The following is a 15,910-nucleotide window of genomic DNA, read 5'->3' as shown; positions in this document are numbered from 1 at the left end:
TATATGAACAGAAAACACTAATTGTACCACTAAAAACAGAGGACGTATTCCAAAGATAGCCTATCTGAATATTTATGTTATCTTAAGGAGATGTATGATCTCATTTACTTCCGGTTCAATTCTATTCCAATTAAAGTCAATAGCAGAAATCTCAATGATTTCAATGGCAGCAAGAAACTGCCTTTGGTAGGATTCTAAAGGTGAATGGTACACTGACAATTTGTATTTTATAAATTATGGTCTCCTACACTTGATGGGGTGTGATCCCTAGTTTGAGGGCTAGAGTGCTAAAAATAGTAGTGTAGCTGCAGTAGCAAGGGCAGTGGAGAGCAGTGGCACAGGATAGTCACCCTGAGTACATACCCCTAAGGTTTGGGAGTTTTGTACTCAGGGCAGTTAGTCCATACTGTGGCTCACCACTGTCTATGCTACTGCAGCTATGCCACTATTTTTAGCACGCTAGCTCCATTAGAGCTAGTGGGAGTATGTCAAGCTGGGAATCATACTCCTAGCTCCAAGTTGTAGACAGCCTTAGACATGATTAATATCCCAAGTAATGGTGACACACTAGTTTATATACCACAGTGATGAGAACCATAAAAATTATTTAGGTTGCAGCTTCTCCACAGGCAATTTCCAGGCCCCTAAACACACAAATAAATAAATCACCTCTTAAAATCTCTCTCTTCCTTGATGTCTTTCAACAATGATCAAATATAGAATATATTCATTATGTGTGGGTACATATATGTGTGTATATACATCTCTACCCCGATATAACGTGACCCGATATAACACAAATTCGGATATAACGCAGTAAAGCAGTGCTCCGGGGTGGGGGGCGGGGGGCGGCGCTGCGCACTCCGGCAGATCAAAGCAAGTTTGATATAATGCTGTTTCAGCTATAACACGGTAAGATTTTTTGGCTCCCGAGGACAGCGTTATATCAGGGTAGAGGTATATATAAAAAATAAAATAGCTGCAGTACTTGAAGTTTGCACCTCCAACTTTTTGGTACAAGTTTAGACTATTTTCTGTGCATAATTTATATTGTAAACACTTCTGTAAGGAACTGTGTATTACTTTATGTTTGTACATCTTCAAACAGAATGATAAGCCCTAAATGCTATTGAGGGGGTGAAAGCTGAGTGTAATTTGACTCATTCCATACAGTACTAGGGCTTGAAGATTTATTGTGTCATTCTACAGACTAGGTTTAAAAATAGTTACATTTAGATTTTTACACCTAATTCCTGTAACATAATGCAGCCTTAATTAAAGAAAAAAGTATTACTTTAATGATGAGAGAAAAGAAGGAACTGAGCTGCTCAAATACTAGTCATGAAAACACAGTGTCCCTTTCTAGAGGCAAAAAAGGCTTTTTTTTTAAATTATTATTTTTTAAAAAAGAGAAGTTTAATTTTTTTTTACCAAAATACATGTCAGGGCTTCCTTAACAAAGGAGTTCTTTGACTCGCTAGCCAGGCAGCCTAAAAACCTTTTTAATAAAAAAGGAAAGAAAATTGCTGAAAGGAGATGCTCATTCTAATTTTAACCAATATTAGTCTTTTGCCATGAAAAAGGGATTTTTTTCCTTCAAATTAAGAATAAAATGCAAGAATGGGAAAACTTGATAAATATAATGAACATCATCCCCTCTTTTACATGCTCTTTGCCAGCTCAAAACTGCAGAAAGCTACAAGTCTAGCTGCGCTTTCTTGAAGCATGCTTAACACAAACTTCTAACTAAAAAGGGAAGCATCAATTTCTGTTTCACCTTCTCTTCCAAATACACAAGGCCATTGTCACATATCAACCACATTACAGGTTTACAAAGAGCAATATTAACACCACCAGTTGAGAATACTTTTTTCCAAATGCAACTAATTATGAAGCAGAGCAGGGTGCAACAGACAACACTACAGACTATTTCATAATCCAGCATGCAAAACTACTGTGTACAGGGCTTGAAATTCACTAGCTTGATAGGCAGTGGGTTAATGTCCAACAGCCCACCAACCTTAGCCTATATTAAAAAATAAAAGTTATTCAAAATATACAATAGACAGGAAAATATGACCATGAAAAAGAAAGCCAGAATTTCCAGTAGGAATTTTCCACTAGTAATGTACATTTTATTCTATAGTTTATAATAAAATTGACAAAATGGTAGTCAGATCCCTAGCACATTTAATTAAGGAACAAGTCTTAATAAATATATATTTTAACATTTAAATAATATCAAGGCTGGACAAACTTTGGAGCCAGGAAATTCAAACATACAGCTGATCACTTAATCCTCTACTCATATTGCTTTAAAATAACTTTCAAGGGATTGGGAAGAAGCTTAACAATACTTTTTGAGTACAGTCTTTCAGCATTAACTCAATATCTGGCATTTTACTATTTTCCATACATAAAGGTTTGAAGCAACTTATATGTACACCTCATGCTTTGGACTACTCACATGAGTAAAATTATGCACATATGAAAAAGTTTGCAGGATTGGGGCTTTAATTTATTAAAAACAGGCATATCCCAGGGACTGGTCTACAGCATGAATACCTATAGCCTCATGGTTTAACTCCTTAAAATACCAGAACTAGCAGTTACTAATTTGCCTTTTTTTGGTTAAAGGACTATTTTTGGAATTATATATGAATTTTAAAAAGTATCTGAAACAATTAAGACTTTCTTCTAAGATCCACTTATTACAATAAATTTTTTTAAAATTTGGTAAAACAAAATGATTCCCAGGCTAGTAACTGGAGTTTCATCCTGAAACAAGTTTTTAAATGCTTGAAAAATGGGGATTTATATTTGAAACTGCAATTAAACCATAAACAAATATGAAAAAAAAAATCAGAATAGTGCTACCACGGCCATTTCTGACTTTCTGAAAAAGTTTATGAGACTAATCCCCGAAGAACTAGGGATGCCATAGTGAACTGGTCAAAATGTCAACTGCCTTCTAATAAAAAATATTTAGAGAAAACACATTTTTAAAAGATTTTAATAATTGAATAAATAATGTAACTGTCCTCATAGTTCTCAAATATTTAATAAAATATGGATGGTTGAGCTATCTGAGGAACAATTAGACACTATGGATAATACTGGTACAAATTGCCCCCTATTCCAAATATGGTGGTTACCCAGGCTCACAATTAGCTTGTTAAAATTGCAACCAGACGTTTGTATCAAGTCTGATCCTACTTCTACCAGCTTAATGAACATTTTGCCATTTTCTTCAATAGGAGCTGAATCAATCCCAGTAAGTAGAAGTATGTGCCATTTCTGACATACGAATGGAAAGAATATCAAAGGATTACTTTACACCTTAACACCAGTGGATCCATAATGTTTGCCATATTAATACTGTGAAATACCAGGAAATCCAAATTCCTAGTACCAAACAGAAAATGTGGTAAAAAGAAAAGGGAAAGGAAAGTCAACTGAATAATACTGTATTAAGTCATTCCTTTCACTTCATACTTCAATTCCATTTCCGGGATGCATAGACAGAGGTAAAATCAACAGCTCCTTTCTCAAACAACCTGGCACAAATGGATTTAGGCAGGGATGAAACTACAACCTGGCTTGGGAGAAGGCATAGAAGAGGATATTCTACTTTAATCTTTATACCATCACTGCTGGCTGAAAAGGTGAACAGCAAAGATTTTAAGAACATATGAAGAGCCATACTGGGTCAGACCAACAGTTCATCTAGCCCAGTACTCCCTCTTCAGTGACCAGAGCCAAATGCTCCAGAGGGAGTAACAAAACCGAGCAAGGGACACCTTGCAGAGGCTAGGGACACCTTGAGCATGGTCCCTGACCATGTTGGCTAATAGCTACTGATGGGCCTATCCTCCGTGAACTTATCAAATTCTTTTTTGAACCATTATATTTTTGGTCTTCACACCATCCTGACAATGAGTTCCGCAGATTGACTTCCTTTTGTTTGTTTTAAACCTGCTGCCTATTAAATTTCATCAGGTGATCCCTGGTTAATGTTACATGAACACATCCTCATTCATGATTTTATAGACCTCTAACATATTGCCCCCTAGTTGTCTCTTTTCCAAGATGAACAGTCCAATCTCTTTAATCTCTCCTCATATAGAAGCTGTTTCATACCCCTTATCATTTTTGCTGCCCTTCTCTATACTTTTTCCATTTTTAATATATCTTTTTGAGAGAGGGCAACCAGAATGGCACACAGTATTCAAGGTGTGGGCATACCACTGATTTATAGAGAGGCGTTATAATATTGTCTGTCTTATTATCTAACCCTTTCCTAATGGTTTCTAACATTGTTAGCTTTTTGGACTGCTGCTGCGCACTGAGCACGTTTTCAGAGAACTATCCATAATGACTCAAAGACCTTTTTCTTCCATGGTAACAGCTAATTTAGACCCCATCATTTTGTATGTATAGTTGGGACTATGTTTTCTAATGTGGATTACTTTGCATTTATCAACACTGTATTTCATCTGACATTTTCTCGCCCAGTCACCCAGTTTTGTGAGATTCCCTTGCAACTCCTCACAGTCTGCTTTCGATTTAGCCATCTTGAGTAATTCTGTATTGTCTGCAAACTTTGCCACCTCACTGTTTACCTCCTTTTCCAGACCATTTATGAATATGTTGACCAGCACAGTTCCCAGTGCAGATCCTTAAGGGACCCCCACTATTTACCTCTCCATTCTGAAAACTGACCATTTATTCCTACCCTTTGTTTCCTATCTTTTAGCCAGTTACTAATCCATGAGGTGACCTTCCCTCTTATCCCATAACTGCTTAGTTTGCTTAAGAGTCTTTGATGAGGGACCTCTTGTCAATATGTATGTTGAACCCATAAAAGAATTCTAATAGATTGGTGAGACATGATTTCCAATTACAAAAGCCTCGTTGACTCTTCCCCAACATATCACGTGTCTGATAATTTTGTTCTTTACTATAGTTTTAACCAATTTGCCTGGTGCTGAAGTTAGGCTGTAATTACTAGGTTCGCCACTGGAGCCTTTTTTAAAGATCGGCACCACATTAGCTATCAGCCAGTCAGCTGGTATGGAGGCTAATTTAAGCAATAGGTTACATACCACAGTTAGTAGTTCTGCAATTTCATATTGAGTTCCTTCAGAGCTCTTGGGTAAATACCATCTAGTCCTGGTGACTTATTACTGTTTACTTTATCAGTTTGTTCCAAAGCCTCCTCTACTGACACTTCAGTCTGGGACAGTTCCTAAGATTTGTCACCTAAAAAGAATGGCTCAGGTTTGGGAATCTCCCTAACATCCTGTGCAGAGAAGACTGATGCAAAGAATTTATTTAGCTTCTCCACAATGGCCTTGTCTTCCTTGAGAGCTTCTTTAGCACCTCGATTGTTCAGTGGCCCTACTGATTGTTTGCAGGCTTCCCGCTTTTGATGTACTTTAAAAAAAAAAAAAAAAGAAGTAGTTTATTGTTACATTTCTGTGTCTTTTGCTTCAAATTCTTTTTTGGCCCACCTAATTATACTTTTATACCTGACTTGCCAGAATTTATGTTCCTTTCTATTTTAATATGAGTAAAATTGTTTTGAGGCCCAAAATTATTAACAGCAGGCAATAATTACAGGTACAGAAACAAAATGTTTGAAGATATCTTTCATGCACACTTGCCAAGCGATAGAAATCACACCTTAAAGAAAGCTTAGAGCACTCCACTGTTTGAGGGGTCAGAGATACCATCAAGGAACCCAAACTGCAGGCAACTAAGCTAAAGAGAAAGTGGTTTTCAATTTGTTTTACATGTATGTTTAGTCACAGAGAAAATAAAATCATACTCCAATATGGGATGCCAGCCTGAAACATAATAAAGGGGTGATTATTCAGCACTTTCTGAAAAGGAGGCCCCTTGAAGAGGTGGCAATTTGACTTCCTGAAATTTACGGCATCCAAAATAACTAATCATATTTAAAATATTTGCTATAACGAACGTTCTATGAAACTGTAGAAAGTTAAAGAAATATTGGGAAGAAATTAGTAATATACTGACGGAGATGAAATACAAATTGGATCAAACTGTACATCCTAAAGGACGATTTAATTTTTAACACTTATGCAAGAGATGGTGTACCACACTTTCGCATGCCAAATTATGCATTACTAGAAAATGGAAAACCCCCAGAACCCACACACTATAAGAATATTTTGAAGTTATAATTTTTAATCAAGAGCAATATGACAGAAATAGCCATAAAAGACTAAACAAAAACTGAGAATCCTGACATTAGTGTGTAAAATTGTGTATCTTTCTCTGCCTTGATGTTTGTCTCTACAAGGTTAATATGAAAAACAGTTAAATTTGTACTTTTCGTGTACCTCAAAGAACTTTTTCAAAGTAAATATTTCTAATATAAATCTATACATTGTTAAAAAACAAAAATAATACTAACAGTTTTGCTGTTCACCTTTAAGAATATTTGATAATCAGATCAAGGGTCTTGTTTATCGGTATCACATTTATCCTGAACACTTTTCTACTGTAATGAGCTAATAGGTACACATGAAGGCTCCAATCCTGCAACTGGGTCTGTGTGGATAGATAAGTGAGGGTCTGCAAAGCATAGCTAAGTAAAAGGGGCAGATCTGATTGTAGGATGGTCCTATATTTATTTGTTTCTACGTTTATTTCTAAAAGTTGGCAAGGCACAAAACTAGTTTTTAAAACAAAGTTTACACTATTAATGATTTTCTTTACATTTTCAATAATTTCTGTTATACTGACAACAACTTGGCCTTCAATAGATTAACTCATATCTAATACTATTATTATTATTAGATCTAGATGGATTATCATCATCATCACAAAAATAGTTAAGAATTTTACTGCAGGTAGCAACACAAATAGCATGCTCTTCAGGAAGTGCTATACAACATTTTACTGAAGTTACTGGAAATATCAATGCAGTCATAATAAATTAACCTACACCCAAATGTGAGTAAACTTTCATATTCTACTTAAAACTGTGAAAAATAGGATTTTTAAGGTGTACTGCTTAATATTTTCTCTTCTATCCTGATACACCCCCTATTTCATGCTTAAACTTTTACTGTCAATACAATGGTCTGAAAGTCCATATACTGGTATTATGGTAGCACAGCTACAGTTCATGTTCTGTCAGCATTTCCATTATAAGCCATGTTTTTCAAGGGTTTGTTTCTTTGACATAAAAATTCACTCTAGGTTGAAACATTGTGTAGAAATTACCATCTAGAACTCAAAAAAATAAATAAAGTATCAGTTATCTTTTAATTAGAGAATAGCAAACTTAAGAGTTAAAATTAACATTTTAACTTTGATCTTCTGGCCTGAAAGGGCAGACCACCACCAATAAACTAAATATAATACATTCAGTACACATTTTAGCCTATGTCTTGTGCTATTTAGCAACTAAACCATAAAAAGCTGCACAAAGTGACAACCTGATCTATTGTCTAAATAGAAATTTAGACACAATAAAAAATCCTATTAATTTAAATATTAATCTAGCGGCTAGTTTTCATATTTTAACATTTCAGCTGCCTTAGATGATTTTGGTTTTAAAATATTTAGGATAATTACATGCAATGGAGTATTATTTGTCAAATAGCTTGATAAGATAAAGAAGTTTGTGCATTCAAAAGGACTGACCAAATCAAGTAACGTGATCTGTTTTTTATTTACAGTGGAAGATATTATACGTGAGGTTTCAGAGTCATGCAAATTTTACAGTCAAGTTACAAATCCCTGAAAGAAGTTTTATAAATGGAAACACTGACACAACCTTCACCATAGTATTGCAAACAGCAACGCTATTTTACATATCTTAGATATTATTACTTTTTTTTTTTTTTTTTAAATAGATGTTGATCCGGTTACTATTCTAAGAAGGATTCAAAATTTAAAGAATAAAAAAGTTGAAATAACCGATATTTAAAATTTCAAGCATAAGTCCATACAGTAGATTTGGACAAAAAATAAACAGAAGGGTTATAAAATTTGGCTTTAAAAAAAAAAATTTTTTTTTCTAGCACTTTGTATTGTCTTAGTTCACCCTGCTTGGAGGACACTGGAAGGTTAATGTAGGAAAGGGAATTTGTCACAGAGGCCGTCCGATAATGTGACCTCCCCATCAAGCTCCATTTTAGCAGTTGTTGCCTCTCCAGATTTACAGTGCTAAAAGTGAATTCAAGGAATGTTTTTCTATCCACATAAGGAAAGAAAGGACTGAATCAATAATATCTCTTCATCAGAAAATTCCAGCAAACCAAGAAAAAGCCTATAGATCAGGTGGGGAAGTGGTGGTGGTCCAACCCAACTAAAATTTTAGGATCAGAGGACCACTGGGGCTGTACATTTTCATATTAAATAAATCTCTCATATCCTAAGAGATTTTAATGAGAATTTGCCCTTGTCCTAGCATCTAATGGTCCTGCCAATTTCAAGCCCTGACCGTACATGTATTCTCTAACTGGAATCAGTGGCTACAAAGCAGCCAGCGTATCGTTAGTCACAATACAACAGTAAGGTTGTGAACATACCTGAGCAATGTTCAAGGTCTAGAGCATTGGAGGATGGGCAGGACAAGACAGGACAGAACAAAAATAAAGGAAGAAAAAAAGAAAAGACAAAACAGTGACTATGAGGCCAGCCTCAAGGAATCCCAAGTCAGACAAAGCCCTCCCACTTAAAGGTATAAAAAAATAAAATCAGCGCTCGACTGATAGAATGCTGTAACATGCCAAAGTAACAACATACAACAAAGTTCTGGGAACTAATTACATGAACATTAACAAGAACTTTTTAAAAAAAACTAATAACTTTGGTAAGTTATAGTCTGTCAAAGGTATATTTGAGGCTGGCCTTATAGGAAAAAAAAGCAATGCAAAAAAAAAAATCAATATTTTAAATCTCTATTTTTCAATTTAAACACCCTTAAAGCAATATAAAAATGATAGGTACAATATAGAATCCAATTTACCTAATATGATATTATTTAAAAAAAAAATCACTGTCCGGACCTAAACTGTTTTGCTCAGTTAGCTATAGCAAAGAAAAGAGAAAAGAATAGTGCAGATTCTATGCAGAATTAAATCATGCATCACAGTATAGTACAGTACCTGTTTATTCAGACCTAGCATATTGCAGACCATATCCCTGGAATAAGGTTGTTCCAGCACGTATCTCAACAAAGCAGTCTGTGGCTCAAACAGATCCTTAAAAACAAACAAACAAACATACGCGAACATTGCCTCAAGATTAAATTAAATGTTGTGATTAAATGCAACAAAATTAAAAATGAATTATTTTCAATATGTTTATATTTATAGGTATGTACCATTGGAGGTGAACTATTTTGTTCTCGAATACCCAAGAGGGAGGTAAGTATCAGCAGAGAGTGTCCTCCTCTTGGTTTTACACTCCCAGTTGTGGGGGACCTTCTTCGACAATAAGAAGATGGGATACTTTTTGGAAAACATCTTTGAAATATGGGCAGAGCAGCTTCAGAAGACCAATGAGATTCTTCTCAATAAGGGCTGAGCACACTGCCTCCACAGGGCTCCTGGGGTCTGAGACCAATTTAAAAAGTGAAATCAAGTGTCTTGCCCTGTTGTGCAAGGCATGAACTACACAGTTGTTTTTTTCCACATTCCATTTCCTCTATATCTTCCTTTTTCTCTCTCTCACATGCAGACACAGAATAGGTGCATGCAACACCTACTGCTTCTCAGAATTCAGGGCATCAGTATGCCAGGCAGTAAAAACATCACATACCGCCTGGTGTGTATATGGTTTGCCATTACTGTGTCATGTATTTGGAGAAAATTAAGTTAATTAATTTTGAAGTTCTAACTGAAAATGGGATAGCCCGAGTTTTCAAAATAATTGCCCTCTTCCTTTCTCTAATCTACAAATAAATAGTAATTTCATAGATTAAACACACAAAAGTTTCATAACTAAGAGGTTTACACATGCATACCTTATCATATGGCAAGAGTCCTTTCAAAGGGAAACGAAGGGTTGTAGGATCCAGCTTCCATGAGTTACACATGGCGCCAGAGTTATTTACCACAGGAAGAAGACTACAACGTCCTGCACATATTACACAGAATGAGAAAGGATAAATGCTAAGGAAGTTGAGTGGCTATGGCACTTAATCATTAAAGGTCAAGAACGCAACTCAGAAACTACTAATAATATTCCTTCCCACTATATTTATTTAAATCTGTTATCTCCCACCAGGAATTGGCTAGCATAAAGCTCCCAATGTTAGCAATTATTCCTTTTGCATTAGAAATCTCAACTCATTAGCTAAAGGGCAAACTCAACTATTATGTTTTGCTAAACTGTTCAGTTTGGACATCCCCAGATATATTAAAATACTTGTAAATATGACACTAAAATATACTATTTATCCTCAGGAGAAGTACACATCATATGCTCAGACCATAAAAACTTTTTTTTGGTCCAATAAATGTTTATAACTAAAGCAGGAGTTGTATTTCAGCCCTAATGGGCCATTATGGACCTTTTATAGTAAATGGGTCAAGCCTCTTCTCTGGATGGTCATAGTTCTTTTATTGCCATTACATCCAAAAGCACAGGAGAAGTAATGTAATAATATTCAGTTTGGCTACACTGAGCCTTCAACTTCCCTCAAACAAAATAAAAATAAAGGATAACTGCTTTCCCCCCTTCCACCCTATTAAAGTACAGTAACTCCTCGCTTAACGTTGTAGTTATGTTCCTAAAAAATGCTACTTTAAGCAAAATGATGTTAAGCAAATCCAATTTCCCCATAAGAATTAATGTAAATTGGGGGGTTAGGTTCCAGGGAAATTTTTTTCGCCAGACAAAAGACTCTCTCTCTCTCTATGTGTGTATGTAAGTATGTATGTATATATACACACACACACACACATCTACACAGTATAAGTTTTAAACAATTTAATACTGTACGCAGCAATGATGATTGTGAAGCTTGGTTGAGGTGGTGGAGTCAGAGGGTGGGATATTTCCCAGAGAATGCCTTACTGCTAAATGATGAACTAGCACTCGGCTGAGCCCTCAAGGGTTAAACACATTGTTGTTAATGTAGCCTCACACTCTACAAGGCAGCATGAATGGAGGGAGGGGAGGCAGTGTGGCAGAGAGAGACAGAGACACACACCATGTGTGTGTGAGAGACACACACATTGCCCCTTTAAGTATGCTGACCCCACTCTAAGTACATTGCCTTTTTAAGTAGATCAGCAACTTGAGACAGCAGCTGCTGCCAGCGAGCTCCCTCCATCCTGAGCCCTGTGATGTCCCCCACCTGCTCTGTGGAGATGGGGGGCAGGAGCAGGGGGAGGAAGACACCCTGACATTAGCACCCTCCCCCCCACACACACACAGCAAGAAGGAGACTTCCAGGAGCAGCTCCAAGGCAGAGGGCAGGAGCAGCACACGGCAGTGAGGGGGAGGGACAGCTGAACTGCCCCGCAATTGATAGCCTGCTGGGCAGCTGCCGCACAGGGAACTTAGGGGAGCTGACGGGGGGCTGCTGGTCCACCCTAGTTCCAAGCCCCGACCAGCTAGCTCCAACGGGTTGCTCTTTCTGCAAGCGGTGGACAAAGCAGACGGCTGCCAAACAACGTTATAAGGGAGCACTGCGCAACTTTAAATAAGCATGTTCCCTAATGATCAGCAACATAACAATGAAATGTTAACCAGGACGAGGTTAAGTGAGGAGTTACTGTAGATGGTTAGTCCACCCACTCTGGTTTCCTGCCTTCAGCAGTAATTATACTACTATACTGTAGTAGTAATGGGTGTGAGCAGGACTACTATACACAGCAAGCACCTTTAATACTATTTCTACCTTAAACTGTGTATAGTCTGTTTGTGGAGTCAGAGAATGTATAAAGTCAACAATACACCTGGTCATTTATGCAAATACTTTCAGCAAATTAGGAAATTTCTTCCAGGACTGAGTCTCACATGAATAAATCCTTTCCACGTGTTTGGAAAAATATACTTAAGAGTGTTAGCATACTCTTGCAAAAACAAAGAAATAACCAACAACAAAAAAATGTACAGGGAAAAAAGCATCCTTCTTCTAAAAGAGCAAAAACAGTATTAAACAGGACCGAAATGCCCTAATCAAACTTTTGCAGATTTCTTGAGAGAAGTAAAACTGAATGAAAAAACCTTTTTTTTTTTTTATGGAGACTAAAGGATCACATAAATTAGGGAATTCGGCATAGCTAGACCAGTGCAAAAGTAATTAAATGTAGACACACCCTTGAATTCATAGGCCAGGTTAACACCACAGAAGGGACAATATCACTTTGTGCAGAGGGGACAAGTGAAAAAAAAGCAATTTTCCACTTTCTACCTCTGCTCAAAGCAGTACTTTTAAACTGGTAAATCCAAATAAGTTTTCAAACTTTTTTTAAATTGAAGCAGGATAAAAAAAAGTCATTGATAGGTATTACATAAATGCTACACACTCAAGCATTTTGCACGAATTAACATATAAGGCTAACCCCAAATTAGCTAGGCCTACTGGTTAAAAATTCAATTCAATTTAAATTCACTTCACTCATGCTTTCTTACCGCAAATGGAATTTATTCTTGCGGTGGGTCTGAAGGTATCCACAAAGTCTGATACTAAGTTACCTAGCAACTGAAAGAAGATTATTAATACTAAATTATTTAAATTAACACAATATTCAATTTAAAACAAGACATTAAATCAGGTAAGTTACTTGAAGGATATATGCTCTTTTTGGCAGAAATCAGAGCAAATCAAAATAGCTACTTTTCATGTGTACAACATGCTTGCAATGTACATTATTTATTGCCTTTCATCTGAGCAATTCCTCAAAGGCACTTAACTTACCACTTCTTGGATGAAATCCTGGCCCCGGTGAAATCAATGGGAGTTTCACCCCTTATCTCCTCTAATCAAAGAAACATGCCCCTTTCTGTGCAAGCAAAACCAGAGATCTGGTTCTTCAAAAGAACCAAAAGGACAAGAGGAACATGTACTGAATGAGTATCACAATCTTTAGGAAGTGAAGGCTGTTTTGATTATACGAAAATGCCAAATAATTCTGTAATGGTGAATATCAGGCCACAAAGCTGGCCATACTGGAAAATTAAAGCTGTTTGTTTATCTTCCTAGTCATATGGAGAGTGTGAATAAAGCTGGTAGGCACATGAAGAATTTCAACCCAGTCTCAAATGCTAAAATTCGAGAACATAACATTCAGATGCACATCTAAAGCAATATGGCCAACGTTTGTGTGTAGTTTTTGTTGTTGTTTTTAAGCAGGTGCCTAATTTAGTCCATATTTAGGCACTTAAATAAGTTGCCTAGTTTTCCAAATTTTAAATCAATAAGACCTGCTGAGCACTCAACAATTTTGAAAGTTAGGCCACTTGCATGGAGTCTATGGCATGATCCGCGCGTAAGCACAGGGATCTGCCAGCGAATCAGCTGCAGTACAGGGGCCTCATTTAGTGCTTAAACAGAAACTAAGTGTATATTTTCAAGTGCTACAGAGGCACAGCTGCAGCTATGCTGCTGTAGCACAGACAAATACTACAGTGATAGCAGGGGGTTATCTGTTACTCCGGTAAATTCACCCCTTGAGAGATGACAGCTAGGTCGATGGAAGAATTCTTCTGTTGACCTTGCTGCATCTACAGTCGGGGTTAGGTTGACCAAACTACATTGCACAGGACATGAAATTTTTCACAGCCCTGAGCGATGTAGTTAGGTCAACCTAAGTTTTAGGTACTGTATAGACAAGGCATTAGGCATCCATTTTTTAAAAAACTGCACCCAATGTTTTGTATGGAGAGAACGAGGCACATATCACTTTATAAAATACAATGAATAAACCCTTACCCAATGAGGAAGCTTTCCCTCAGGGTACAGTTTTCTTATCTCTGTAACTGCAAAGTAGGCAGGTAATAAACAAGCATTTCTTTCCAAAATATAGGCTACAACCTAGAAATAAGTAAAATTTAAAAATGTAAGGCAATTTGGACAATTACCATAAACAAATTATTTAATAATATTTAAACTACAATGAGCTCTAGAAGCTAGACATGTAAGATTTGAAGGGACATTAAGTTACTTTTTTAAACTGTGACTTGTGTTATTAGTATCACATTGATTATAATGAAATTGTCATTAAATTGTATTTTGTTTTTCACCCTTTATGCTGTTTGCTTTTTACATTTTACTCAGTTTGGACAATGAAAGAAGAAGAATGGTGAGATTCAATTTCTGGTTCTAATGCGCTAGCACAACACTACAATATCTGGTTGCAACAATGGGAAATATTTAAATCCCAACTGTTTTTCTTTATTTTTTTGGTTTAATGAAAATATTAATACTGGATTTCATAAAGCTTATTTAGCATCCCTTTAAGGCTGAGATTCTAACCTGACTTTACTATGCCCAAGTGGGTGATGTAAACCACCTTGTGTCTCTAATATCCTAGGACCAACACGGCTACATCACTGCATTCTACTATGCCCAGATAGCCGGCTAATGGAAATGTTGTAGATCAGTGGTTTTCAACCTTTTTTCATTTGCGAACCCCTAAAAAATGTCAAATGGAGGGGCGGACCCCTTTGGAAGTCAACATAGTCTGTAGACCCCCCACGGGTCACGGACCACAGGCAGGAAACCACTGTTGTAGATAATACAAGAAGGCTCACCATTAGATGACCCTGAAATACACTGGCACAAAAGCCAGTAGAATACACGTCATCAGCTTTAGCTATTCATTTATATCAGATCTAAAAGGCTCCAAAGAGATCCATTTTAGAATATTGTGAAGATCAATGACAAAAGATTGAGACCAACTTTTTCATTGTGACACCATATAACAGTTTAGAGTTACCTCTCTTGCTGCTAAGAGCTGCTGTACAACAGCTGAGCTCACTGTGTTAGGAATAGTTAGGATTTTCTCCAGGATCACCTTCAACAGATCTCGCACACCCTGAGAGAAATCATATACAAATTAATGTTCACAAAAATTCTCAATTTCTAGGAGCCAAAGTGCATCAGAAGACAGCTCAGAAAATATTAAGGACAAGGTTCGGTGCATTGCTTCTAAGAGTCACAGTAAGAACCCATTGCCCGGGCTCCAGCCTGAGCCTGGAAGTCAACACAGCAATGAAACTGCCCCGCAGCCCAAGCCTTGCGAGTCTGAATCAGCTGGCACAGGCCAGCTATGGGTTTTTCTTTGCTGTGTAGACATACCCCAAGAGGCAGATTTACGAATGTCTTCCTCAGTGCCTGCACTGGCAAAATCTTCCCACACCAGACACAGTGCTTCTGTAAGGTGCCTTTTACATTGCTCAGTCTGACCCTTTCCAAAGCACAGAGATGGAGCTGAGGATATTACCCTAAATGCTTTTATAATAATACTTTTCCAGGCAAAAAATTGTTGAAATTGCATTAGGAATATTATTTATTTAGTTTGCAATTGAAAATGGAAGGTAAGGTGACTCTGTCACCATGACTGGGAAGTAAGGTGTACAACAGAAAATATTAATTAAGATGTGGTCTACACTAGGAAAAAAATTGAGAATATCTGATTTAATTGATGACAAAATACTAAACTGACAGAGACAGGTTCAACACAGTCTCTGGAATACCAGAAAGAAGCACTATAAACTTATAAAAAACACCACAGTTTCCAAAATTTCTTAGGAAAAATACCTTGTAGTCTACACCTCCAATTATTTTCCGGACCAGTTTAAATGTTAATGCCCACAGCTGTGTCCTTTCCCATTCAAGGGTGTCCGAGTTTATTAGAGATTCACAAACCATTCTAGTAAAAAAGAATACAACAGTGAGTGATGCACGAGA

The 15,910-nt window shown here is 36.8% G+C and overlaps 1 protein-coding gene across 2 annotated transcripts in view; it reads right to left on the bottom strand.

The window, feature by feature from the left end:
* Positions 1-15,910, bottom strand: part of MED23 (mediator complex subunit 23) — a 52,742-nt gene that overhangs the window by 28,615 nt on the left and 8,217 nt on the right. The window contains exons 5-11 of one of the 2 annotated variants that reach the window (XM_024208253.3): positions 15,761-15,872; positions 14,937-15,035; positions 13,931-14,032; positions 12,631-12,700; positions 10,010-10,122; positions 9,150-9,245; positions 8,571-8,588 (exon numbers count right to left, since the gene is read on the bottom strand). In XM_024208253.3, coding sequence (XP_024064021.1) covers positions 8,571-8,588; positions 9,150-9,245; positions 10,010-10,122; positions 12,631-12,700; positions 13,931-14,032; positions 14,937-15,035; positions 15,761-15,872 — 610 coding nt within the window. The remainder of the gene's footprint in view (positions 1-8,570; positions 8,589-9,149; positions 9,246-10,009; positions 10,123-12,630; positions 12,701-13,930; positions 14,033-14,936; positions 15,036-15,760; positions 15,873-15,910) is intronic. The other variant, XM_024208254.3, reaches the window with a different exon arrangement.

The sequence above is a fragment of the Terrapene carolina genome, unplaced genomic scaffold (assembly GCF_002925995.2).
Source record: "Terrapene carolina triunguis isolate 2854851 unplaced genomic scaffold, T_m_triunguis-2.0 Scaffold85, whole genome shotgun sequence".
NCBI classification, from domain to species: Eukaryota; Metazoa; Chordata; order Testudines; family Emydidae; genus Terrapene; species Terrapene triunguis.
This window is presented reverse-complemented; position numbering and strand designations above follow the sequence as displayed.